Here is a 27,950-nt window from a genome sequence, read left to right on the forward strand (position 1 = left end):
GTTACTTCAGTGCACGGAACCGCGTTTGCACTCCCCTGCCGGCGATGCTGCCGCTGTGGGTGTGTGTGGTCGCGGCCTCTGCGCTCGCGGCGCCCGCCCCCGGAACCCAAGAGCAGAAGCTGCAAGTGGCTCAGAGGCCCAATGTGGTGCTCGTCGCCAGTGACTCCTTCGTAAGTAGAGGGAGGAAGGCGAAAGGACGCCGCCCACAGCCTGCGTAGAGCCCTCAGGGAGAGCGGACCCTGGGGTTGAGAGGCCCCGCCTGTGCACACCTGCAAAGTAATAGTAAAAAGGCTCTGGCGACCCTTCTGCCTCAACCTCTCTAGAGAGACTACACCCGCGCGCCACGGGCGGAGCTTTTCACTTTTTAATACCAGACTAGGTCCACCAAAGCATTTTTGACATTATTAATTAATGTTTAGCCTGTATCCTGGTTTAAGTCAGTTATGAAGGGAAATGCATTGTGCACTTCCATAAAAGCTTATTTGTTTTCCAAAATGATGTGTTAGTCACCCACACTTGCAAAAATTAATATTTGGGTAAGAAATGAAGGAAATTTAATTTTCTAGACCAGCGGTTCTCAATCTATGTATGGATCGTAATCTTCTGGGGTCGAACCACTTTTTCACAGAGGTTGCCTAAGACCATCGAATATATCAGATTAGGTTGCGTTTAGTAACAGTAGCAAAATTACGGTCATGAAGTAGCAACAAAACAATCTTATGCTTTGGTGTCACCACAACATGAGGAACTGTATTAAAGACTTTCAGCGTTAGAAGATTGAGAACCACTGATCTTGACATTTAATAATTGTATTACCAGTGATTTAAATATTAGTTCTTATAATTTAATCTCCTTTTGCCAGGAAGTGGAGCTGCACACCTTTAATCCCAGTGCTTGAGAGGCAGAGGCAGGCAGATCTCTGTGAGTTCAAGGCCAGCCTGGTCTACAGAGTGAGTGTCAGGACAGCCAGGACTGATGTCTCAAAAAGACAAAAAAAAAAAAAAGTACTTTCTTGAATAAGAAGGCTGATAAAACATAATTCTTTTCAATTTCAAAGCTTATGACAAAGCTACAATAATCACAATAATATCTTACAGGCAGAAAGATAAATATTCAAAGCAATAGAATAGATTTAAGAGTCTAGAAATAAATTCTGATAAACAAGTAATGCTGAAATTAAATATCCACATATTTAATTTCAAATTAAATTAAAAGAACAAAATTGAGCCCTGTCTTCCACCATGTGTAAAAATTAACTTAAATGAGTTTATGAATTAAAGACTTCATCATAAAAATGGAAGTACAAATCTTCATAATGTTGGATTAGGCAGCTTAAAAGGAGCCAAAGATTTGAAAAAATATTTCCCCATAGAATATACACAGGTGGCCAATAAGCACATAAGACGTTTACTAGCATTGATAATCATTAGGGAACTGTAGGTCAAACCATAGTGAGACTCTATGTAGCTCAAACCATTTCATTCCCATAAGGATAGTTAGAATCAAGAAGGCATGAAAGTATTAGGGAATTATTTGAGAAGATACAGGGAGTCCCCAGGAGGGGGAGGAGGTAGATATGATCAAAGTATGAAACCATTGCATTATTTTATACAGTTAACATATAAGAAATTCTTCCGTATCCTAATTACACACACACACACACAAGATAGACAATGACCACAGTTTGTGAGACTATGGTGGAATTGGAAACCTTGTACGCTGCTGTGGAGAATGCTTTGTAAAGTGGTAAAGCCACCTTGGAAAGCATTTGACAGTTTTTCCAGAAATTAACTAGAGTTACTTTGCAATCTAGCAGTTCTATTCCTGTGAGTTTGTATACAAGAGAAATGAAAACAGAGTTCACACAAAAACTTCTACATGACTATTCATAGCAATATTATGCTAGAATTCTTGAGTTGTGGTTGTGTTTGTCCCAGCCATAGGATACACTAGAACAATGCGTGACATCTAAACTTCTCCTTTGGTTCTCCTTGGTCCGGAATGATGCCGTGGCTCAGAAGCAGCAATTGGAAACTGTTAGAACCAGAGCCACAGTTGCGATGTAGCTCATTTGGTACAGTCCTCATGTAGCATGAGATCAACCAGCAGCACCACAGAAGGAGGGCATGGTAATGTCTGCCTCTGACCCCAACACCCAGGAGGTGGAGACTGGGCATCACCCAGGTTAATTTTCTAGTGTTCTTTTACCTCTCCCAGTAGGCTGTGGGTGTGCTGGGAATGGGCCTCTATTCTGTCTCACCACTGTATCCTCAGATGTTGCAAGGTGCCTGACACAAACACACAGGTATTTAAAGTTTATTAAAATAATTTTTAAATTATTTTTTCATTCTCCAAAAGAACTTTCCAAGAAGCACTTTAACTTAATATATGCAAATGAATTTGAGCATAAAACTCTCTCCAGTCTTATTTAGGTACTAGATTCTTAAAACATAGCTCAGTGCTTGCTTTTTATTCTTCCTGAGAATTCATACAAACATATTGAAGCCTTTGGGGTTGTAAATTTTGTGTTGAAAATTAAAGGGAAATTGGTTTCGATAACATAATCAAGGGTGTCATGAGCTGGAATTTAGACAGTTTATAGACAGGTGTGAGTCACCATGAGGTCACTGGGAACAGAGCCCAGGTCCTGTAGAAGAGCAGGCAGTACTCACACCAGCTAAGCCGCCTTTCCCGCCCCCAAACAAACGTATTCTTATTTGAGGCAATGGTAGGAAGAAATAGTTTTTATCCAATGAGTTGGGTTTCTTCTCCTCCTTATCCTCCTCCTGTAGAAGGAGCAGCAGGCTGCGTTCCTGCCGCCCGGCTCCCACACAGCTAGCTTAGCCCCAGAAATAACAACACACAAATTGTATTCTTTTAAACACTGCTTGGCCCGTTAGTTTTAGCCTCTTATTGGCTAACTCTCATATCTTGCTTTAACCCATATTTAGTAATCTGTGTAGCACCACGAGGTGGTGGCTTACCAGGAAGGATTCTAGCCTACATCCATCTCGGGTTGGAGAATCATGGCGACTGACTCACTTCCCTTCTTCCCAACATTCTGTTCTGTCTACTCCACCCACCCATGTTCTGACCTGTCAGGCCAAGCAGTTTTCTTTATTAATTAACCAATGAAAGCAACAGATAGATAGAAGACCCTCCCACATCATCCTTCTCTTCTTCTCCTTCTTGTCCTCCTCCTTCTCCTGTCCTCCTCCTCCTCCTCTTCGTCCTCCTCCTTCTCCTCCTTCTTGTCCTCCTTTTTTTCCTTCTCCTCTTTTTCTCCTCCTCTTTTCCTCCTTCTCCTCCTTATCCTCCTTCTCCTGCTTCTCCTTTTTCTCCTCCTTCTCCTTCTCTTCTCCTTCTCCTCCTCCTTCTTCTACATCCTTGGATTTTTAGCATTTCATGGTCTTTTCTTAATTTAACAACCCTAATTTTCTAGCTTCCTGTCTTTGGTTTTTGAATCCCAATATTGGATTAAGTATGAGTAACAGCTCAATGAAGCAGCATCATAAAGTAGCACATTTTCGTGTGCAAGCGCAGATAGAAATGAAAAGAACATTGCTGCCATCACCTCTCCTGTTCAAGGAGAGAGACTGTAGAAAGATGAGAGACTAGGTTGGGATGGGGTGGGCAAAATGGAGCAATACACTATACAGATGGTCTGAGTTTGCTATCTGCACAATAAAAGTTAAAGTAGAAGGGTAAGAATGGACATCTAAAATTGTCCTCTGCCTTCTCTGTGTACATGATGATCAACAGTGGTTGGATTTTTTATTTCAGGATGGAAGACTAACATTTCAACCCGGAAGTCGAGTAGTAAAACTTCCCTCTATCGACTTGATGAAAGCCCATGGCACCACCTTCCTGAATGCATACACTAACTCTCCCATCTGCTGTCCATCTCGTGCAGGTATGACAATGCTAATGGAACGGGATGAGCCCTAAAACCACATCTATGTGTGAAATATGCAAACCTATTTTAAAGTCGCATCTGGTACCTAACAAAAAATACCTCAGGGTAACTGCTGTGTGTTCTATGGTGTGAATGTTGGGGTCATTTGAATTTCTGATTTTTCTGAAGAATTTCTTTGACTTAGAATTGAATTTGAATTTCTTGTTTCTCAGAAGAAAAACTTTTTCTTGTGTGGGGTACTGTCTAGTTCCTGTGTTGCTGTTTCATTTCTTTGTTTGGCTGTCCAGCAGATGTCAAGAGACTTCTGTGTCTAAGATGTCTTTCCACAAGGCTTTGGGAAGAGTCAGCAGCTCTCTGGACGCTCTTCCCAGGAAGAACTCATGTTCATGTGTATCTTAAGTTCCCAGTGATTGCAGACTTTATACCTCATTGCTTTCTCTGCTGTGACCATTCACGTCCGTCACGAGTCTCCATGCTCACCTGACTATAATGACTTGGCAGACAGCCATGGTTTGCTCTCCTTAGCGTCTTTCCGTGCAGCCTGTGGTCATCTGCCATGGAACCTCTGAGATGAGAGTCTCTGTGATCTCAGCTGTCACCATGGTCACTTTATTTCCAGCACTGTGAACTGTCTGGTCACTAACAGTTAAAGGAAACCTATATTATCCTAATTGATATTTCAGTGATGAAAGATAAGATACATCGTATGTAAAACGTGTTTGCTAACTTCTCTCCTGTGTTGACTAGAAGGAGCCCATGATGGGTAAGCTGATTCTAAACCTCTTGGACCCTGTGAAGGAAGCAGCCCAGGGTCTCATCCACACAGTGCAAATGTGGTTGTCAACTGAAACAGTGTGAGAAAGTGGCTCGTAGACTCCGCAGGCCTCACACAGGGGTCTTTCTGAAAAGAAGCATATTTTGACAAGGGATGATAGTGATAAAAGTGATTAGTGTATTCTTGCTATGTTTGGTGATATTCTAAATATCGTCTTAATATTTTGTATATAATCCTCATACTTCTATGAGCATGGTTACTGTCATTAGCCCAATTTGCAGAAGAAAACTAAAACTAAGAGGTTGAATAACTTAAGAGTACATACCAGACTATGGTTATTGTGACTCAACCCCACCTCTCAGTAAGTGTGTTGTTATATCAGAAAAGAAAGGAGGGCCTTGGAAGATGACTCACTTGATAAAGTGTTTACCCAAGGCAAGAGACCTGAGTTTGAATACCCAACACCTGTGTATCTAAAAAATAATATTAAACTGGGTGTGGCAGTTCATGCCTGTAATGCTAGCACTAGGAGACAGAGAGATTCCTGAAGCTTGCTGACGAGCCAAGCAAGCCAGGCGGCAAGCTCCTGATTCAGTGAGAGCAACCCTACCTCAAAAACGGTTTAGGGAGATACCCTTGACATGCACATGCAGAGGAAAGAAAGTATCTCAAACCTACTGTGCATGCACCAGAAATGGGAACAGGAAACCTGTGTATGCACCCAGAAATGAGAACCGGAAACCTACTGTGTGTGTACCCAGAAATGAGAACAAGAAACCTACTGTGTGTGCACGCAGAAATGAGAACAGGAAACCTACTGTGTGTGCACCCGGAAATGAGAACCGGAAACCTACTGTGTGTGCACCCAGAAATGAGAACAAGAAACCTACTGTGTGTGCACCCGGAAATGAGAACCAGAAACCTACTGTGTGTGCACGCAGAAATGAGAACAGGAAACCTACTGTGTGTGCACCCGGAAATGAGAACTGGAAACCTACTGTGTGTGCACCCAGAAATGAGAACAAGAAACCTACTGTGTGTGCACCCGGAAATGAGAACTGGAAACCTACTGTGTGTGCACCCGGAAATGAGAACCGGAAACCTACTGTGTGTGCACCCGGAAATGAGAACCAGAAACCTACTGTGTGTGCACGCAGAAATGAGAACAGGAAACCTACTGTGTGTGCACCCAGAAATGAGAAGAGGAGGTGTTTACTAAAGTTTGAGAAAATGAGGACACATAGCATCTCTTTTTCTTTCTTTTTCTTAGAAAAACCTAGTGAAAAGATAATGAATAGGAAAGTTCTTGAAAGGTAAGGGAAACAATGTCTATAATTGTCAGTACTCTAACTTATGGTTTAAAAAAACTAGAAAAAATACTTACAGAAAGCTTTTCTGACTGAAAAACACTAATGATGTGCAAACTTTATATTTAATTCCAGCCATAAATACAACAAATACCTTAATCAACTTAACCTCCAGCCTTGGTGAATAGAAATCCTTGTAGGGCTTGTCCTCCAATAAAATGGGTACCAGTGAGAAATGCCCGGGACCTGCTGAAGCTGATGGCATTTCTTATTCCGGATCACAGACTGAAACAGCCAGTAATGATTACGTTTTACCTTCATCCATTCCTTTCATTTCTCTTTCCCCCTCAGCGATGTGGAGTGGCCTCTTCACTCACTTAACAGAATCTTGGAATAATTTTAAGGGTCTTGATCCAAATTATACAACGTGGATGGATGTCATGGAGAAGCATGGCTATCGGACTCAGAAGTTTGGAAAACTAGACTATACTTCGGGACATCATTCCGTTAGGTAAGATGAAAGCAAACGCGCCCTCTGCTGCACACTCTTAGACTCTGCTTGCTCACTTTACCACAGGGCTGAGAGTAATTCTCTTACTCCCTCGAGTATGCCAATTTGGCTAAAGCTTAACTTCGTTTAATCTTCTTAAAATATTAAACTGTTAACATTCTGATGGGTTTTTGTCTAAAACATTTATATCTATGGTTAATGGATTTAAATATTTATGAAATAGCTTAGCCTCTGAATTACTTTGTGAGTTTCCGTTATATAATATCTTTTTCATTTTACAATCTTTGTAACAGTAGCCTGTTTATCTTTGATGGTTCTCTTGAACTTGAAACTATTGTAACTTTCCTCTCATTTTAGTAAACCTTCAAATGGCAGGCAGCTAGCTTAGCTAGGGCTTTGGCTCCAGGGTAGAGAAGGCGCTCAGCATGCACAGGTCACTGGGTTCTACCCACACTACCACAAAAACAAACAAGCAGCTGCGCACTGTGGTAAAGAGTTATGGCCTCATTTTGAATTCTAGTTTCTCTACTGTAGTTTGTAATTTTGAACATGCCTACACTCTCTGAACTCCAATGTGATGACTAAACTGGACAAGGGCTAACGTGCAGGCCTGAAATTTACCTTAACAATATTTGCCCACCCATATCGTTGGCCCTGGCTGGTGTCTGGAAACTCAGGTTTCAAGGGTGTTTTCCACCTTTCTGTGACTGTAGGCATGTGCTAGGTGTTTGTGTGATGTGATTTATGTTAAACAGTCAGCTTTCTTCAGAGGGGTTTTTGGTATGGTGTAGGTCCAGGGTGCCTTCAGTAAGAACTGGAGGGCTGGCTGTCTGGGTCACCAGGGCTCTGCACATGCATGGACTGGAGGCAGCGCTTCCGCCACCGTCACAGTTCCACACTGGGAGATCCGGGTGTGCCCTGAGCTCTCTGCACAGAAGCTTGTGCCTATGCTTCTTCACCCCTGCTTCTCTATGTGCTGTTTTCTTTGTGCACTTTGATGTAAAAACATATCCCAAGTCCTAAAGTTCCTCCTACAAACCTGGGTGTGGTCTTCAGTTCCCTAACACTGGGGAATCACAACGAAAACAGAAGACTAGGCAGCACCTTGTGCCTAGAAAGTGATCATTGAGAGTCACAATATTAATAGTGATGAGCCATGACAAGTGAGAGAATTGAAAACTAAATGTCATAAGGTCATGAATTGAACAGTGTTCCACCCAGACTTCATTGGGACTTCAGAATGTTATCTTATATGGAAATAGATGTTAACTGCAGATATAACTAGTTAAAGGTCTCAAGATGACACTCTGTACTTTGGATAAACTCTTATTGGAAGAAGGGAAAGGCACGAGGACAGTTAAGGGCAGAAGCAGAGACTGTAGTGATAACAAGTCAGATGTGACAGAATCGCTGGAATCACCTTCAACCAGGAAGACACAGCACAGTCAGGCAGAGAACCTTCAGCAGGAGGGTGGCACTGAAGGCTGACTTCAGACTTCCCGTTTCTAGAGGTGGGAAGCGCACACTCTGCTTTAAGTGATTCATTCTGTGCTAACTTACTAAGCAAGCCCTAAGGAGGTAGTCCACTGAGTTTGCGGTTAAACCAATGCTAGAATAATCTGAGTGTTATTTTGCTGTTCTTTCTAATATTAAATTTCTCTCCTTCTCTGTTTAAACTCTAAAATATAGCCACACTCCTCCCTTCTGTCTCCCATCACGGTGCTGTCCCTTCTGCTGGAGAGCATCCCCAGCTTGCTCACCATCTGCCCCTTCTGTCTCCCATCACTGTGCTGTCCCTTCTGCTGGAGAGCATCCCCAGCTTGCTCACCATCTGCCCCTTCTGTCTCCCATCACTGTGCTGTCCCTTCTGCTGGAGAGCATCCCCAGCTTGCTCACCATCTGCCCCTTCTGTCTCCCATCACTGTGCTGTCCCTTCTGCTGGAGAGCATCCCCAGCTTGCTCACCATCTGCCCCTTCTGTCTCCCATCACTGTGCTGTCCCTTCTGCTGGAGAGCATCCCCAGCTTGTTCACCGTCTGCCCCTTCTGTCTCCCATCACGGTGGTGTCCCTACTGCGGGAGAGCATCCCCAGCTTGTTCACCGTCTGCCCCCCTCAGGCTCCTGTCATTGCTCCCTGAGTTATCAGTGGCCTCCAGCTGGACTCAGCAGTGATCTATAAATATACACCTGATCAATCACATGACTGACCTGCTTTGAACCCATGAGTTATTCTTCCTTGATGTCATTAGAATCCCACATCTCCAGCATGGTTTATATGACCCTGCCCACTAATATTCTAGATTCATGCCATGCGCTAATGCGTGTCCTTAATGTGCTTTCACCAGGGACTGTTGTCCAAGGTCAGCCTTCTGGGTAAAATCTCACCCTCTATTTTGCTTTGCCTTAAGAATTTAGCAGAGGAGGCTGGAGAGATGGCTCAGAGGTTAAGAGCACTGATTATTCTTCCAGAGGTCTTGAGTTCAATTCCCAGCAACCACATGGTGGCTCACAAACACCTGTAATGAGATCTGGTGCCCTCTTCTGGCCTGCAGGCATACATGGAGGCTGAACACCTTGTACATAATAAATAAATAAATCTAAAAATAAAAGAATTTAGCAGAAAGGAGGGCAGACAACATGTAGTATGAGGAGTGATGTTATCCTGCTTACCATCATTCTCACCTTGGGCAGAAAACTTAATTTCCCTTAAGTTTGGGGACTCCTATTTGTAAATTGGAATCTGTTCACTTATTGAACAGCTGAGTCTTATCTGGTTAACATTGAAGATACTGTAACCGGAATAAATGAAACTGTCTGTGGCAGTTCCTGGTGCAGAATAAAAATCTGTTCTGTGGGAAAGATTGGAGTGATGTGGATCCAGTCAACAAGCCTTACAACTCCTGCCTTTCTGAAGTGATTTACATTTCCCATTATTTCATGGAATTGCACAAATTTCTCCTGAAAATATTTCCCTTTATTTTTATAGAGAAAATGCACTTGTGGTGGTTTGAGTGAGAGCTGCCGCATAGGCTCGTATATTTAAATACTTGACCCCCAGTTGGTAGAACGACTAGGAAAGGGTGTGAGGTGTGACCTGCTTAGAGGACGTGTGTCACTGGGGGTGAGCTTTGAGCTTTCAGAAGCTCACACAATTCTCAGTTAGTTCTCTCTGCTTCATGCTTGTGGGTTGAGACGGCACCCTTGGCTACCGCTCCAACATTCTAACAGGGAGCTGTTGTAATGCTCCCTGACATGACTATCATAACCCCCAAACTGTAAGTCCAAATAAATGCCTTTTGATAAGTTGCCTTGGTCGTAGTTTCTTATCACAGCAGTCAAAAAATGAGTAGTAGGACAGAAACTGGAATCAGGGAGTGTTCTGTTGCAGAGACAGGTCTGATCATGCTGCTTGTGCAGGGAAGACCTGAGGGCTTTGGATTAGGAAAGCCATTGAATGCTATGAATGGGGATTAATGGGACAGCCTCGTAGGAGCCTGGAAGACAGTGTTACAGAGAGCAGTGTGGACTTATGGGGGCCCAGCTCAAGGTTTCAGAGGGGAACAATGTTAGAAATTGCCATTCTTGTGATATTTTAGCAAAAATGTGGCTGCTTCCTGACATTGTCTCCAAATTTTCCTGAGTCTAAACTGAAAAACAGTGAATGATGTTCTTGGTCCAGGACATTTCAAGACAACCTAATGTTGACTCTGTGGTATTATTGCTTGTTATGCAGGTCTGTGTAAAAAGAGAATGAGCAGGGCAAACGGAAACCCGAAATGCACAGCTAGAGGACTGATAGAGCAGCAGGAGATTCCATGTTAGGAGCCGAAGCCGATGGAGTCAAAGTTGAATGATGGCAGCGGCTCGGGCGAGGTCCTACCCAGCTAACCCTGCAATTTGTGAAAGATTTTTATTCCTCCTAAAAAGCAGCTACCAAGGAAAACTTAGGCAAATATAAATCAGGGAGGGGCCGAGTTCCATCCCAAGCAAGCACACAGACCTGGCAGCATGGGGCCACATGCTTCCGGCATTAGAGTCCTGAAGGGCACAGGAATAAAGGATCATGGGATCTTCCTTGGCCTGTGATTAAGGAAACTCAGGGGAGTCCCTGCGTGGAGGCCCTGAGAGGCAGGCCTTTGGGCGAAGCTATAATAGTGAAGCCTGGATGGTGTTGGAGACACCAGAACCATGTGGTGTCTGCAGGGACCTGAATACAGAGAGTGGGACCAGACTAACAGAGAGAAGTGTGTTGTAGTCAGCAAAGCTGGACATGTTAAGCCATCGAAGCCATTTGACTTCAGTCAAGGAGTCTAGAGTTTGCCCTGATAGGTTCTGGTCTTGCCTGGGTCCAATATTCCCTCAGTATGCCGCCATTCCTCTCTTTTGGAATGCTAATATATATTCTGTGCTGATGGAGGAAGGTCATTGGTTAATTAATAAAGAAACTGCTTGGCCTGATAGGTTAGAACATAGGTGGGTGGAGTAAACAGAACAGAATGCTGGGAGGAAGAGGAAGTGAGCTCAGACGCCATTCCACTGTTCTCTAGGGCAGATGCGATGAAGCTCCGACCCAGGATGAACGTAGGCTAGAATCTTCCTGGTAAGCGCACCTCGGGGTGCTACACACATTAATAGAAATGGGCCAAGCAGTGTTTATATGAATACAGTTTGTGTGTCGTTATTTTGGGGCATAAGCTAGCCAGGCGGCCGGGAGCTGGGTGGCAGGAACGCAGCCCGCAGCTCCTACTACACTGTGCTATTATATATGACAAGTATGTAAGCTGGTTGTGTTTACTGTTAACATTGCCATGAGTCTCAGAAGAGACTCTGGACTTTGACCTTTTAAACAGTGTTGAGATTATGACAGATTATAAGGACTTTTTAGAGTTGGACTAAATGAATTTTGCGCTATGATATGACCACAAGTCTTTGGGAGTCAGGGAGTAGAATGTAGTAATTTGAATGAGAATAGCCCCCATAGGCTCATTTGTTGGTCCCTTTTGGTGGAACTGTTTGGGAAAGATTAAGAGGTATGGCCTTGAAGAAGGTGTGTCACTGAAGGTGGACTTTGAGTTAGCTCTCTCTGCCTCCTGCTTAGGAAATAAGAAGTAATATCTTAGTTACTGCTCCAGCATGATGCCTGTCTGCCTGCTCCCGATATCCCTGCCGTGATGGTCCTTGCCCCCTGAAATTATAAATCCTAAATAAATGCTTTCTTTTATAAGTTACCATGGTCATGGTGTTTTATCACAGCAATGGAAAAGTAACTAGGAGATTTTCTTATTTATGGCGTGCCATGAAATGTTTCTATAAAATGTATACATTGTATAATACACAAATCATAGTTGGTCTTTATATTAGTTACTTTGTTGCCATAAAATACCTGACAAAAGCAAAGTGGAGGAGAAAGGGCAGGATTTGGCTCACAGTTCAAAGGGACCGTTCATCCTATCAGGAAGGTCAGGACAAGAAGAACGTGACGTGCTCATAACCCCGAATCTTGAGTCAGCCAGCAGAGAAGGCTGGAAGCTGCTGCTTGCTCACTTCCTTCTCTTACTCATTACAAGACCTAAGACCTCAGCCCAAGGAAGGTGCAGCCTATCGGGAGAGGGAGGAGTTGCAGGATCTGCCCGTTTCTGATTGGCCGACTCTAGCCTGCCCAGACCTTGCAGGCTGGAGAGCTCAGGAGCTGACCAGGATGGAGGTAGCAGTCCAGCCTCACCAGGGAATGGACAAGTGGTAAACCAGAAGTGCAGAGCTGGGGGAAGGGGGATTGGCTATGACAAGGCCAGTCGTGGTAAGTGGGAGCAGCCATGCAGGTCGGGCCCCTGGCTCCAAGCCCACATTCACCTAGGGTGCCCTGCCTGGTGCCTTCTCACTGCCCACATTAAGTGATTCTTCACACCTCAGTTAACCTAATCTAGATGCATTCGCTCAGAGGTACCCTGAGGTTAGTCTCCTTGGTGATTCCTTGGCTGTCAGAGCTGACCATCACCGTATCCTCATACATCCCTTCTCAGGGCAAAAACTCCCAGAGTCCTTAATATTCTGAAGTGCTTGGTAAATATCTGCCTACCTCACCACGTAATAGGAAAGCAGGTTGGCTTTCTGCTTAGGACGTTGTTATAAGGTTGATCCCGCAGTGTGTGCTTCTCCACTTATGCCATGCCACACTCCCCTCAGCCTGTGAGAACCACAAGTCTAGTCCCAACTTCCAGATCTACTTTTTCAAGAAGTGAGACCATGCCCTACTTGTGTTCTGTGCCTGACTTCACTTAACACAGTGCGGAGTTCCAACTGTGTTAGCACACATGGCAGAATGTCATTTTTCTGCACTGAGCACTCCTCCCGTGTATATATAGCTCATTTTCTCTATACACTCTCTCTCTGGTGGATGAATGCTTTACATTGTTTTAGGGGGGTTATATTGTTTTTTGATTGTTTTGCTTTTGCTTTTTGTTTGCTTGTTTTTCTTTTTTTTTTTTTTTTTTTTTTTTTTGGTTTTTTTCGAGACAGGGTTTCTCTGTGGCTTTGAAGCCTGTCCTGGAACTAGCTCTGTAGACCAGGCTGGTCTCGAACTCACAGAGATCCGCCTGCCTCTGCCTCCCGAGTGCTGGGATTAAAGGTGTGCGCCACTATCGCCCGGCCATTTGCTTGTTTTTCAAGAGAGGGTTCTCTGTATAGCCCTGGCTGTCCTGGAACTCTTTGTAGAACAGGCTGGCCTCAAACATAGAAACCTACCCACGTATATCTTGCCTTCCAAGTCCTGGGATTAAAGGCATGCACCACTGTGCCTGGCAGTCTGTTGAATTTTTTGAGAGTCCGTTTAATTTCTTCTTTTAAAAGTTCTGTGTGTATATGGTGGGGGAGGAGAAAGAGGGGACACTTGCATGCTCACACGCCGTGGTGCGGGTTGAGGTCAGAGGACCACTTTCTAGAATCCGTTCTCTTCTTCCGTCATGTAGGTTCTGGAGAATGAACTTGGGTTTTCGAGTTTGTGTGGCCAGTGCTTTTATCTGCTGAGCCATCTCACCTCCCCCAAACTATTCCTTGGTTGACCTGATTTGCCCCCACCTTAAGGACACCCTGATTTACTTTGCGTCTTTCCAGTTGTTGCCTGTCTGTCCACTCTATCTCACTGCAGTTACCGTGAATAATACTGCCTTTCTTTTAGCACCTCTTTCTGATAGGAAGCTAGAAATGTTAAAATTAAAAATTAGGCATATAAAGAATATGAAATTTTTCAGACTTTTTATAATTTCCTAGTGAGGTTTAAATAAATAGTTGAAGGTGCATGTGATGGAGGAAGGTCATTGGCTAATAAAGAAACTGCCTTGGCCCATTTGATAGGCTAGCCTTTAGGTGGGTGGAGTAAACAGAACAGAATGCTGGGAGGAAGAGGAAGTGAGCTCAGACTCGATAGCTCTCCTCTCTAGGGCAGACAAGGTGAAGCTCCGACCCAGGATGGACGTAGGCTAGAATCTTCCTGGTAAGCGCACCTTGTGGTGCTACACAGATTAATAGAAATGGGTAATCAAGATGTAAGAATTAGCCAGTAAGAAGCTAGAGCTAATGGGCCAGGCAGTGTTTAAATGAATACAGTTTGTGTGTTGTTATTTCGGGTAAAGCTACCTGGTGGCTGAGAGCCGGGCGGTAGGAACACAGCCCACAGCTCCTTCAGCAGTGCATGGGTAAACCAGCATTCCTACCAGCAGCTGGAGCAGCATAAGCATTCCTAGCAGAGAAAGCAATGGGAAAGAACATTACTAGGAATATGAAATACTTTAACTAATGTGTTACTTAGGGTTATTATTGCTGTGCTAAATCACCATGACCAAAGCAGCTTGGGGAGGAAAGGGTTATTTGACTTACACTTCCACATCAAGTTCATCACTGGAGGAAGTCAGGACAGGAACTCACGCAGGGCAGGGACCTGGAGGCAGGCGCTGACACAGAAGCCATGGAGGGGTGCTGCTTACAGGCTTGCTCCCCACGGCTTTCTCAGTGTCCTTTCCTATAAAACTCTGGACTACTAGCCCAGGGCTGGCACCACCCACAAGGGGCTTGCCCCCACCCATCAATCACTAATTTAAAAAATGCCTTACAGCTGGATCTACGGAAATCGTTTCTCAATTGAGGTTCCCTCCTTTCAGATAACGCTAGTTTATGTCAAATTGACATAAGACCAGCCAGCACAACTAAATATCTTTCTGTAAGAAAAATTACTAGTCTATGCAATCTGTCATAACCTTAGCACAAATGAATGTTCAATTATTTTCCATGGTTTTTAAAGCTGTAATATTTAACTTTTTAACTGAGATGTGTTGTGATACAATTGTCTAAACACTTAAGGAAATCTTAACACTGTTTCCCTGTTTCTTTCCAGCATTTGTAGAGCCAGTTTCTAAGACGGCATGAATGTTTTCTGAACTGCTTATGTTCTTTACCCTCAGTAACCGTGTGGAAGCGTGGACAAGGGACGTTGCATTCTTGCTCAGACAAGAAGGCAGGCCTATGGTTAATCTTATCCCAGACAAGAACAGAAGGAGAGTGATGGCAGGGGACTGGCAGAATACAGACAGAGCCGTCGACTGGCTGAGGCAGGAAGCCATTAACTCCACCAAGCCATTTGTGCTTTACCTGGGACTGAATCTGCCCCACCCTTACCCTTCACCTTCTTCAGGGGAAAACTTCGGCTCTTCTACTTTTCGAACGTCTCTGTATTGGCTTGAAAAAGTAAGTATTCTATGTGTGCCAAAAATAGACATTCATGTCACACGCAGAGCCCCTGGTGCCAGGTCAGTTTTACTTTTATTATTTTTTTGAAAAATTGGAAACTTACACTTTTTCCTTTTTTGTTTTGTTTTGTTTTTGTTTGTTTTGAGACAGGGTTTCGCTGTGTAACAGCCCTGGCTGCCCCAGAACTAGTTCTGTAAACAGACTGGCCTTGAATTTACAGAGATCCCCCTGTGCCATTGACCGGCTCAGGGGAGCCACTCAGACCATGGGAGAAGCAGGGTCCTGGTAACAGGAAGGCACAAGTTTGGCGAATGACAGACAGACAAAACACACAAGAGAGTGGTTGGAATCTGCTGCGATTTTACTGAATTCACGTTTTCATTATATAGTATTCAAACAAAGAACAAATCAGAAGGTCATGTATCATTGGTTGGCACAGTATGAAAGCTTCTTTTAGTCACATCGGCAATATTTAAGAAAAGTACATTATCAGGAACAGGTGTTAGACATAAAGCATCCTTAGAAGAGGAAATCTTGTCCTTGGGAACATAAACCTCAGACAAGTGGTTTCATCTTATGAATAGAAAGTTTCTGCCTCATTATCGCTATCATGGCTCTTCCTCTTCCCAACCCTTTATTTCATCTAGTGACCAAATATGCCTAATCAGTTCTCTGCACCTGTTGAACTATACTTTTTAGTACCTTCTTATGCAGCAGACATCATGGGGGTTGGGATCTAGCAAGCCTATCCATAAAGTTCAACATTAACCCATCTATTCCCTTCCTCATCATACACCCTGTGTATGACAAAGGTTCTGCTGTAGTCTTATACATTCCCATACTGTGCTTCCTTATCCCAGAGCTGTTCCTGAAGAGAACGATCCTTGTCTTGTATATATAAAGACTATCATTATTTTAAAAAAAAATATTTATTTATTATGTATACAGTATTCTGTCTGTGTGCATATCTGCAGGCCAGAAGAGGGCACCAGACCTCTTTACAAATGGTTGTGAGTCACCATATGGTTGCTGGGAATTGAACTCAGGACCTTTGGAAGAGCAGGCAATGCTCTTAACCACTGAGCCATCTCTCCAGCCCCAAGACTATCATTATTATGAAAGAAATTGTGCAAAGCTCATATCCCTCATAGCCAGCTAATTGAGAAACCCGTCTATGCCTCAGCGGTGGCTAATACCGGGCTGTCTACCATGGACCTCCAAGAAGCCTAGTTCCCATGGGACACGTAGCTCCTGTCTGGCATAATGACATATGTCATGTCACACAGACGACACTGCAGTTGGTGTGGCACCCCTGCCTGCCTCTACCTCCTGAGTGCTGGGATTAAAAGTCTGTGCCCCCACTACCTTATGGGAATTTATACTTTTAAATTAAAATAGTAATGAGTTTGTTAAAAGGATAGTATTTTGAAAATATAATGTTAGTGCTTGTTACTTGTATAGAGCTGCATATAGTATGTTTATAAGAAGAAACTGGAAGACATTATCTCTGCAGTGTGGGCAGGCCTCATATCCCCAATTCAGAAAGGTAAAAATACACCCAGAAGGAAACTGAAAAACCATCTTAATTGTCAAAGGAAGAGATTTATCATTTTTTTCTAAAAATTTTAAAAACATCTGTCAAAATATTTAAAATTTTGCCATGATTTGCCAATAGAGAGAGAAAATGTATTATTTAGTACATTGTGCTGAAAACACAGAGATGTCTGGTATCAGTGTTATAAAGAGCATACTAGGTACATTGTGAGCCGCCTCCCCTGTACAGCTCCTGACCTGCAGTGTGAGCCACTGCCTCCCCTGTACAGCTCCTGACCTGCAGTGTGGGCCACCGCCTCCCCTGTACAGCTCCTGACCTGCAGTGTGAGCCACCGCCTCCCCTGTACAGCTCCTGACCTGCAGTGTGGGCCACTGCCTCCCCTGTGCAGCTCCTGACCTGCAGTGTGGGCCACCGCCTCCCCTGTGCAGCTCCTGACCTGCAGTGTGGGCCACCGCCTCCCCTGTACAGCTCCTGACCTGCAGTGTGGGCCACCGCCTCCCCTGTGCAGCTGCTCTATAACAGCGTATTCCCTTGGCTTTGCAAATTGCCGTATTTCTTTCTCTATTTAGGTCAACTTCCTAAATTTTTACTTTTTGGCTTCCAATATAGAGTTCCTTTGGTGTGAATATTTTTACCAGTTTCTCAATGTAAATCTCAATCCTTTTCTTCAAACTGGTCATCCTGATTTTGATAGGTGACCAGTCCCTACAGGACTCTGTGAATCTGAATTCTTTGAGATGGCACACATTACCATTCCAAGAGCATCCTTTTCTTCGGTTACCTCATATATGTGTGGTTTGAATCCACTTCAGCACTGGCACACTTTGTTTCTTTACTGAATGTTCATCTTCCTGAGTTTCCTTTCATTTTTCCCTTTTGTGAAGTGTCTCATGGATTTATCACTGTGAGACAAATTCTCTCTGTGACTTTGCAAAGAAAGCTCATCAGATCTGAAACGCTCCTGCTTCTGATCATGTAAATAGGTTTACTCAGCCCATTCCTGCTTGGAGAATTGCGTGCTTCATTGCCATTCTTTTCAATTCTTCTGTGTATGGAACATTGTGAAGTTGGCCTGTGGGAAGAAACGGTATTATACCTTTGCTGGTGTAAAGATTTTTCTTCTCCTTTTCAGGTAGCTTATGATGCCATCAAAATCCCAAAGTGGTCAGCTTTGTCGGAAATGCACCCTGTGGACTATTACTCTTCCTACACAAAAAACTGCACGGGGAAGTTTACCAGGAAGGAAATTAAGAGCATTAGAGCGTTTTATTATGCTATGTGTGCGGAGACAGATGCCATGCTAGGTAGGTGGCATAATTAATAAGCAACTGCAGGAAGAAAAGGGTAATGTTTTTCCAACATGCTGTGACTGTCGGTTGGGGCTTGCAGGAGCATCCTCAGAGATCTCTTAAAGCAGTTGCTTAAATCCCAAGACGTAGAACCTTGGAGATACTCATAAAAATACACTAACAACAGAGGAAAAGAGCCCTTTCTATTTTAATTATTCATAAGTACTCAGCTTTGTTCATGCATAAAAAGTCATAGAAAGCTGTTTTCTGCTTAAAACAAAACACTGTTGGTCTTGTCTGTACTTGGCTGAATGTGACAGGCAGCTTAGCTTCCAAGAGATGAAAAGTTCCGCTTCCCAAACACTGATGTAGAAGAATCAATTTGGTTTTTGCAAACACCTTTGGACACTCAGGAGAGTGGCCATCAGGAGTTAAATTGACAGAGACACAGAGGAGTTAAGAGTAGAAAAATCTCTTTAACTTTTCTCCCAACAGATTTAATTTGTCACTTATACTCATGACATACATGACATAGCACTAGTTATCAAGCAACATTTTTATGTAAAGATAGAAAAAGTCACTTTCTGATTAAAAAATTGTAGGTGAAATTATTTCTATGCAATCACTCATATATAAAAAATAAGAAAAGTCCAATATGAATCTTGTGAATGTCAGTCTTAGGGTAGGGGCAGATGGTAGGTTAAGGTATTGTGAAGACAACATAGCACTCATGTTTGCTTCACAGTATCATTTGAGACATCTTCAAATGTGTTCTGGGGGGAGAAACGGGAGGGGAGGGAAACTGCAGCCAGGATCTAACATATGAGAGAAGAATAAAATAAAATAAAAATGTCTTCCAGAGTGCTTCAGAGTACTTGCTGCTCTTCAGAGGACCCATGAGTCAATCTATTGTTCCAAAAGTGTTCTGCTTCTTAGCATCAAGTCATGGTAAACAGAGGTCCATGTGCCTTCCCTGTACTCTGACTGGACCTTCAAATGCACGTATTTAATATAGACCTTCGCTCCCCAAATTCAAGATCTAGGAAAATAAAGATATTTTCTCCTTTCTCTGCACTATGCTTTATTGTGAATCCCATAATTCCAGTGAGGAGCAACTTTCAAGTCAAAGAGACAAGGTCTCTCGGAACATCTCTGCTCAGTTTTTCCCCAAGTCCCTCTATGTGCTCATGGCTCCTCCTCCTTTAAGGCGGGATATCCACAACTAAGCCAGCTATAAGAGCAGTTGTACGAGGGGCTAGGAGAAGGAATAGCTGGGAACTTAGGTTTGCTCCTAACCCCTCTTATTGTGTAGAGAGCTTGAGTCTGTAGTGATAGCAGTCTCATTAACATCTGAGTCATGTGCAGAGTGACATCCAGACTTGCCTGTCTGTCCCCACTGAGAGGAAGAAGCCGCCCTGGTCTCAGTGTTCTCTGACAGAAGCTAAAGAGGTGGTCGGGCAGATACTGAGTGTCAGCTGAGGAGAAAGCATGGAGGCCATGAGGTTCTACTTAGGTGGTAAGAAGTACTGCAACAAGCTCTGAGTGCGCTCGTTTGAACTTAGTGTGGCAAACTAAAGCGTGAACTAAAGCTAATCCAAAGAACTTTCTTGATTTCTATGGTAGGTGAAATTATTTTGGCTCTCCGCAAGTTAGATCTTCTTCAGAAAACCATTGTTATATACACTTCAGACCATGGCGAGATGGCCATGGAACACCGCCAGTTCTATAAAATGAGTATGTATGAAGCCAGTACCCATGTTCCACTTCTGATCATGGGACCAGGAATTAAGACCAACCTACAAGTACCAAATGTGGTTTCTCTTGTGGATATTTACCCTACAATGCTTGGTAAGTGCTGTGTTTATGGAAATATTTGTTTGTAAAGCTGGAGAGAAACAAGTGAAGTACTCAGAATCCCACTAACTTGAGCAACTCTCGTTCTGAGTCAGATTCGTACTCTGAGAAACAAGGACAATGTTCCTCAGTTCTAATGGCCTTCACTCTCTTTAGTCATTTTCTCTTCAAAGGATTCACAATCTGGATACGACTATAAAATAAGACACATCAGATTTTGGGATGCATACCTTTATCTTATTTACTTATATACAACTTTCTGCCCCCACCTCCCTAGAATATAAGTATTTCTACTACTGAATCTTCTCTCCACGTTTTACAGGGCCCATCAGTCACTTTTCTATTGCTGAGACAAAGCACCATGGCCAAGGCTACTATTAAAAGAATTTAATTGACTATGTTTTCAGAGGCTGAGAGTCTATGATGGTGGAACAAAAGCCTAGTATGGTGGTAAGAACAGCTCAGACCTTGCATAGTGATCCATACGTTGAGGCAGAGAAAGAGCACCGGGAATCACATGAGTTTTTTGAAACTTCAAAGCCTGCCTCAAGTGACACACCTCCTCCAACAAGGCCACACCTCCTAATCCTTCCCAAACAGTTCCACCAACTGGGAAGGCTCCACCATGTATTCAAATATATGAGCCCATACAGGCCGTTCTCATTCTCTGTCTAATAGTGTGAACATATGTCCCCTCAAACACATTTCCTAGCTGTACACTGTTTACTTTATGTCCTGCTTCTCAATGTCTGTAGAGATACCCAAAGGTCCGTAGTAGTAACATTTGGACTGCTGTTTCTATTGTAGGTCATAGACTAAGGAAAATTGTCTAAAACTATTGTGTTTTAATTTAGCAGAGTAAATTTATTTCATCTTGCAGCTTGTACCTCATCCAGTGAAGTCAGGGCAGGAACTCACGATGGGAACCTATAAGCAAGAAGTTTACTGGATGGCACCTCACGTTTTGTTCCACTTGCTTTTTGATTTTTTTTATTTATTTATATTTTATGTGTGATGCTCTGCATGTAGACCTTCATACCAGTAGAGGTTATCAGATCCTGTTACAGATGGTTGTCAGCCACCATGTGGTTGCTAGGAATTGAACTCAAACCCTCTGGAAGAGTAGTCAGTGCTCTTAATTGCCAAGCCATCTCTCCAGTCCCCAGAAGTGTCATTTAAGTTCATCAGTGTTTAAATACTACAGTTCTGTTCCGTGGCATTATGTTTTACAAAAATCACCATTGACTTGTATGTGTTGGTGAATGATAACTTATTTCTCTCCTTTGGAGATGGTAAAATGTGAAATACCTACCTTAAAAAAATCAAAGCAGTACAGGTTCTTATTTTCTTCCTTCTGCTGGATGTTGATTTAAAGCAGAGCTGTCTCCTTTGTTATTGTGTGCTTGAACATCTTTCTAGCTTTGGAATTTCAGTCTCTGGTTGCTCATTCGTCGCTTGGTTTCCCTTTGTTGCAGAGCAATGACCACATGCAGCCAGGCCTCCGCCACTTTCCCACTCGATGCCCTTCTTTTGTCTTAAAGTAGAATAAGGTAGGAAAGAGTAGTTATTAGATTCCGATTCGTTATTTTTTTAGTGGTTCACTTAAAGCTCTGCTAGTACAGCCTCTTTGTCAAGCATGACTCTACTTAATACCAGGAAGAGAATGACCTGGAGAAAGAGCTACTACTTGGGGTTAACACGGGGTACATGCCAGTTAACAGCCAGTCGTTTCTGTAAAATCTAGGTTGCTTGTCCGACCCACCTTGTGGTTCTATAGTATAAAGTGAGAATACAAGCTAGGTTGGACACGGGACTGAGGCCTTTCAGGAGCTGTCCTGGCTCTGGTCCACCCGTGACCCATCCTTTCTTCCAGGGCATCGGTGTCAGAGCGCTTAGTCCAGAGCGCTCTCCTTCAGGTCAGCTTGAAATGCTCCCTCTTTGTACCTCCTTCTCTCATGTGTTAGTCCCAGCTACAGTTTCCCCCTCTCCAAACATAGCATCCTGCCTCCAGGAATCTCAGAATGAGACTGTGAGCTGTCTCCTCCCGTTTTATAATCCTCTGTAGTGCTGGAATTAAAGACGTGCACCACTAGGATTAAAGATATGCACCACCCAGTTTCTATAACAAACTAGTGTGGCTACTGGGATTAAAGGTGTGTGTTAACATTACCTGGTCTGTAAAACCAACTAGTGGGGCTGTTTTAATCTCTGATCTTCAGGCAAACTTTATTTATTAAAATACAAATGAAATGCCACTACACACCCTTGTGGATTCCTAGGAGTTTTCATTGCTTTAGGTTTCTACCTCACCCCAGAAATGTCCCCCAATTCCCCTTGTCTCCCAGTACTTTTCCCCTGCTCCGCCCCCTCTTCTAATCCTTCTTGTTCCCATTCTTCTCAACCCCAGTCCACCTAAGAAATTTATTCTCTTTCCCCTTCCCAGGGGTCTGTGGATTCTAACATGGTTATCCTGTACTTTATAGCTAATATCCATTTATTAGAACATATCATGTTTGTCTTCCTAGGTATGGATTACCTCACTCAGGATGATTTTTTTATAGTCCCACCCATTTGCCTGCAAATTTCATGATGTCATTGTTTCTAAAAGCTGAGTAGTACTCCATTGTGTAACTGTACCACATTTTCTTTAACTATTCTTCAGTTAAGGGACATCTCGGATGTTTCAGTTTCTGGCTGTTATGAATAAAGTTGCGTGAACATAACTGAGAAACTATCCATGTGGTATGGTGACTAGTCCTTTGGTTGTATGCCCAGAGCTGGTATAGCTGGATCTTGAGGGGATCAATTTCTCATTTTCTGAGAAATTGCCATATTGATTTCCAAAGTGACTGAACAAGTTTGCAGTCCCACCAAGAATGGCAGAGTGTTCCCCTTGTTCCATGATATTGAGCAGATTGAGCTGTTGCCTGTGTTTTTGATCTTAGCCATTCTCGTGGGTATAAGATGGAATCTCAGAATCATTTTGATTTGTCTTTCCCTGATGAGTAAAGATGTTGAATATCTCTTTAATAACATTTCTTGGCCATTTGAGATTCTTCTGTTGGGAGTTCTCTGTTTAGATCTGCACCCCATTTTTAATTGAACTACCTGGTTTTTTGATGTCTAGTTTCTTGAGTTCATTATGTATTTTGGAGATCAGTCATTTGTTAGATGTGGGGTTGGTGACGATCTTTTCCCATTATGTAGGCCACTGTTTTGTCTTATTTACACTGTCCTTTGCCTTACAGAAGCTTCTCAGTTTCAGGAGGTCCTATTTGTTATCTTAGTGCTTGTGCTACTAGAATTCTGTTCAGAAAGTTGTCTCCTATGCCGATGCATTCAAGGCTAGTCCCAACTTTTTCTTCTGTCAGATTCAGTTTATCTGGCTTTATGTTGATGTCTTTGATCCACCTGGACTTGAGTTTTGTGCAGGGAGATAGCTATGGATCTATTTGCACTTTTCTACATACCAACATCCAGTATAACCAGCTACTATTTGCTGAAGATGCTTTCTTTTTTTCTCTATTGTGTATTTCCAGCTTCCTTATCAGAAATCAGTTGTCCACAGGTATGTGGATTTATATCTGGGCCCTCAATTCAGTTCCACTGATGTGTTTGACATGCATCCCTTTTGTAAGTGACTTATTTCGTGTGCTCTTAGTCTGAGTATTTGACAGGTGGAAATAATCATTAAGTCACTCCAGAGTACAGGATGGACCGTGCACCACTTTTGAGTTCATAAGACACAGCAACAATAAATTTTATCTACAATACATTACCTGCTTTTCTTTAACTCTGTAATCGTTTTTAACTACTAGCCCCTCTTTGCGTAGGCCTTATTACTGTCCCATGAGCTAAGTGTGTCAGGCAATGTTCTCAAATTTAAGTGAGTTAGCTAGTTTTCACCAAAAATGAACATTTGAGATAGAAGTAATCTTATTATACCTCTCTTAGAAATGAGGAAACATGGGGCTAGAGAGATGATTCAGCAGTTAAGAGTACTGGCTGCTTTTCCAGAGGATCCAAGTTCAATTTCCAGCACCCACATGACAGCTTGCAACTGTCTATTACTCCAGTTTCAGGGATCCAACATTCTCACAAAGAGAAATATACAGGGGAAACACCAATGCACATAAAAATAAAAATAAATAAATAAATAAAATATTTTTAAAAGAGAGAGATGAGGAACAGTCAGAGAACTTACTGAATCACTCAAGGTAACATGGTCTACGCGTGAGCTCTTCAGTCTAGGCAGTTAGGTTACAAATCCACATATGCTCTCTAGTCTGCAACCTTTAGTGATGGGAAAATAGAAATCATGTTTCAAGATAATCTCACTGAATTAGTAAAAAGGCATTTTACTTTTGTTCTGAAGATATTGCTGGGATCGCTGTGCCTCAGACCCTCAGTGGGTGCTCTTTGTTGGTGCTGTCATCAGAGGCGTCTGCAGATGAGCAGACATTCAAAATGCACCGTCCGCCCTGGATCCTAAGTGAATTCCATGGATGCAATGCAAATGCCTCCACCTACATGTTGCGAACAGGCCAGTGGAAGTATATAGCCTACTCTGACGGTGCGTCCGTGCAGCCGCAGCTCTTCGGTAAGCTTCTTGATCCAGTCTAAATAGAATGCTCAAGGGAGTCGATAATTGTTGTTAAAACAAATGAATACCTATTTCTTGTCATACTGGGACAGGCTACAATAAGTCGTCTCAGTCTCATGGTTTGGAGTGAGTGTTTAGATCTCTGTTGTCTGTGACTGCTGATGGTGAAGAACATCTGTGATATGAGTTACCAGTGTTCACTAATAGAAGAGGGGCCTCTGCTTCCCACATCAGCACCTGAAGCTTGGTGTCCAGATCTCATGTAACTGTGTGTTTCTTGGTAATGTCTTCCCATGTTTGTTCTGTTTCTCCATCCCCAGACAACGCCTTCTCATTGCACCTAAGTTTCATCAATTCTAGATCAATGCCTACCTCCTGGAGAGTCTGTCCATTCTCGATACTTTATTTAATGTTAACCATGGTCCTGTGAGATCATATCGTTGGGTCACAGGAAGTTTGACAGCTGTGCAGGCCTCAGATCTAGGAAGTCATAAAACTAGAAGTTCAGCACTGGTCTAAGCACAAACCCACAGCTCCTTCCACCTGTGAAAATGCCTGTTAGCATCATTCTCTGTGAACTCATTTTTAAACTGAATTTTTGATTAAGAGTTTTTCTTTTATTTTATCTTTATTTATTATTATTTTTATCATTATCATTATTATTTTGCTTTTTTATACAGGGTTTCTCTGTAACAGCCCAGGCTGCCCTCGCACTCAGAGATCCGCCTGCCTCTGCCTCTTGAATGCTGCGGTAAAAGGCATGCGCCACCACTGCCCGGCTAGAGTTTTTCTTATCTTTTATCCCCATGTTGTACATAAAATAGTTATTAAGGCCACTGTTAATACTTATTACTTCCTAAATTTCCCTCCTAATTACAAATATTAGAATTATTGACAGAAATAATTCTTTTGGGGCCAGAGGACTAACTTCCTTAAGTTTATGAACATGTGTTCGTGCATTTCAGCAGAGAAACTCAGGTACCTTCATAGACACTGTGAATGAAATCTGCAGAGGTCCTACATCAGGCCCAGAAAACCTAACCAAGTCAGAGCAGAGTTCCTCGAGCCCGGTGCCATGCAGTCAAGCAGTCCTTCCCAGCAGCTAATCAGAAGGGCACACCTTAGCAGCTCCCTGTGATGAAGCACCCCTGCTCTGCTGTGGGACAGTGGTCTGTACCCCACCAGCTGTATTTTAAATAAATATTGATTGGCCAGTAGCCAGGCAGGAAGTAGAGGCAGGGCAACGAGAATTCTGGGAAGAGGAAAGATTCAGTCTGCAGTTATGACCCAGACACAGAGCAAGCAAGATGTGACTGCCTCATCGAAAAAGGTGCCAAGCCATGTGGCTAACACAGACAAGAATTATGGGCTATTATAAGTTTTAAGAATTAATAAGAAGCCTCAGATACTAGGCCAATCAGTTTATAATTAATGCAGACTTCTGTGTGTTTATTTGGGACTAAACGGCTATGTGACTGGGTAGGACAGAAACATCAGTCAACAGCGCTCTGACCATGATGGAAAGTGATGACAATCTTCTATCAGTTCCTGGTTTCTGATTCCATCATCCTTTCTCAGCTCACAAAGCCCTCCTTCCTCTCTCTCCTCTCCTTCCACTCCCCTCAGCTCATCAGAGCCCTCCTTCTTCTCTCTCCTCTCCCTCCTCCCCCCTCAGCTCATCAGAGCACTTTGTCTATTTAAGTAGATAAGTTCACTTAATGAATTACTAAAGAAAATTCATTTACATCTTTACAGTTTGTTGAAATTTTTGACTTTCAGCATATTCTGCAAAAGGTGAATGTGACTGAAGGGTTAGTAGGTACACTGACCACGACAGTACTCTCCAGCGTTTATTCATGGACTGTTCTTTCCTCTAGAGATGCCATCTTTAGTCAGCTGGCAGACGTAAGTGTGCCTTTCGACATCTTCTGGCTAGTGTACCCAAACGAACCCACAGAAACATTTCTGGCACACAGTTTTTCTTACTCTCTGAAGTCCATGCCCATAAGTCATTGCCTTGCTTGTTTTCCAGTAGAATTGGTACCCTGAGTTGTCACATCCTCTGTCTTCCCATCCCCTGTAAAAAGAATGTGTGTGGGTCTGAAGCCCTTGTCAGTATTCCTCACTGGTCCTTACTGAGAAGAGTTCTTATTTCCATGGCTGCTTGCTCAATTGAACAGCACTGGTTAGTGTAATTTTCAGAAACCCTAGCGATAAGGTACTTAAAGAGAAAAAGAATGTAGTGAGAAGTGAATGTGGTTATTTGTACAAGGGATTGTTCTGGCTGGGAAGTGTGAGATGGCTGTAAGTGGGCACTTGTGAACCACCTATGTGTCAAGTCAAGGAAAGGAAAAGTTCATTCTAAACCAGCTTGCTAATTATGAGGATTTGGCTGTTTCTGACATTAAAGAACACATAAGAAAAAATGGGATGGTAGATGGTGACCGGAAGATATCTGTTCACTCGTTACACAAGGGCTTTGCTGTTAGTGTATATCTGTAGCCATTCCTTGTTTCGTGGTCATGGGTCTGAATGACGGAGTCATTATGGGTTGTAATGTTAGGAGAACGTGGTTGAGTATGACGTCACTATGTGACCCGTGAACGCGCACTGCCCATCTTCCGCGGAGAATGGAAAATGGATGAATCCTAATGCAGTATCTGTCACAGTGATAGTCTCCAAAACAATTCAGCACATAACTTTCACTTCTTGTCTTTCAGATCTTTCCTCAGACCCAGATGAGCTAACAAATATTGCTACAGAATTTTCAGAAATTACTTATTCTTTGGACCAGAAGCTTCGTTCTATTATAAACTACCCTAAAGTGTCTGCTTCTGTCCATCAGTACAATAAGGAGCAGTTTCTCATGTGGAAACAAAGCACAGGGCAGAATTACTCAGCTGTCATAGCACACCTTAGGTGGCATCAGGATTGGCAGAAAGAACCAGGGAAGTATGAAGACGCAATCAACCAGTGGCTCACAGCCCACTCCTCTCCGGGAGCTGCAGGCTATAAGAAAACTTTCCCAGGATACATATGAACTGAAACCGACTTAGTAATTACTAATTTTGCTTTCTGTTAAAATGTGTACTATATCTTAAGTGCCAGTGGTTACAGAACTACATATTTTCAGAACTGGCTACTGCTAAGACCTTATTGTTGCAGGCCTATGATGGTCCAACAGCAGAAGAATTTAAAGGAGAGGAGCACACATTCTTGTGTGGATAATATAAAATATGAAATATTAACAACTGTTGGTTATTACTTATGAATCATGATGTTTCATGACTTGCTTGTTTTTGATGCAACTCTTTGAATGTATTTGATGTGTTAGAACTATTAAATGGGACACAGACTCTGAACATAGCTGATTTTATTTTTGTGTTTAAAAAAGAATATGTA

At 42.9% G+C, this 27,950-nt stretch overlaps 1 protein-coding gene across 1 annotated transcript; it reads left to right on the top strand.

Moving 5' to 3' along the window:
* Arsk (arylsulfatase family member K) lies at positions 1-27,950 on the top strand. Its single transcript, XM_057789710.1, has 8 exons — positions 1-170; positions 3,784-3,913; positions 6,350-6,509; positions 14,962-15,244; positions 17,935-18,106; positions 19,715-19,939; positions 24,321-24,545; positions 27,269-27,950. The coding sequence occupies exons 1-8, from the start codon at positions 45-47 to the stop codon at positions 27,586-27,588; spliced, it is 1,641 nt and encodes a 546-aa protein (XP_057645693.1). The 5' UTR covers positions 1-44; the 3' UTR covers positions 27,589-27,950.

This window comes from Chionomys nivalis, chromosome 15, assembly GCF_950005125.1.
Source record: "Chionomys nivalis chromosome 15, mChiNiv1.1, whole genome shotgun sequence".
Lineage (NCBI taxonomy): Eukaryota > Metazoa > Chordata > Mammalia > Rodentia > Cricetidae > Chionomys > Chionomys nivalis.

Coding starts and splice junctions, on each gene's coding strand:
- Arsk (XM_057789710.1), top strand. CDS start 45: ATGCTGCCGCTGTGGGTGTGTGTGGTCGCGGCCTCTGCGCTCGCGGCG. Junction 171..3,783: donor TCGTCGCCAGTGACTCCTTC/GTAAGTAGAGGG, acceptor TTTTTATTTCAG/GATGGAAGACTAACATTTCA. Junction 3,914..6,349: donor CTGCTGTCCATCTCGTGCAG/GTATGACAATGC, acceptor TTTCCCCCTCAG/CGATGTGGAGTGGCCTCTTC.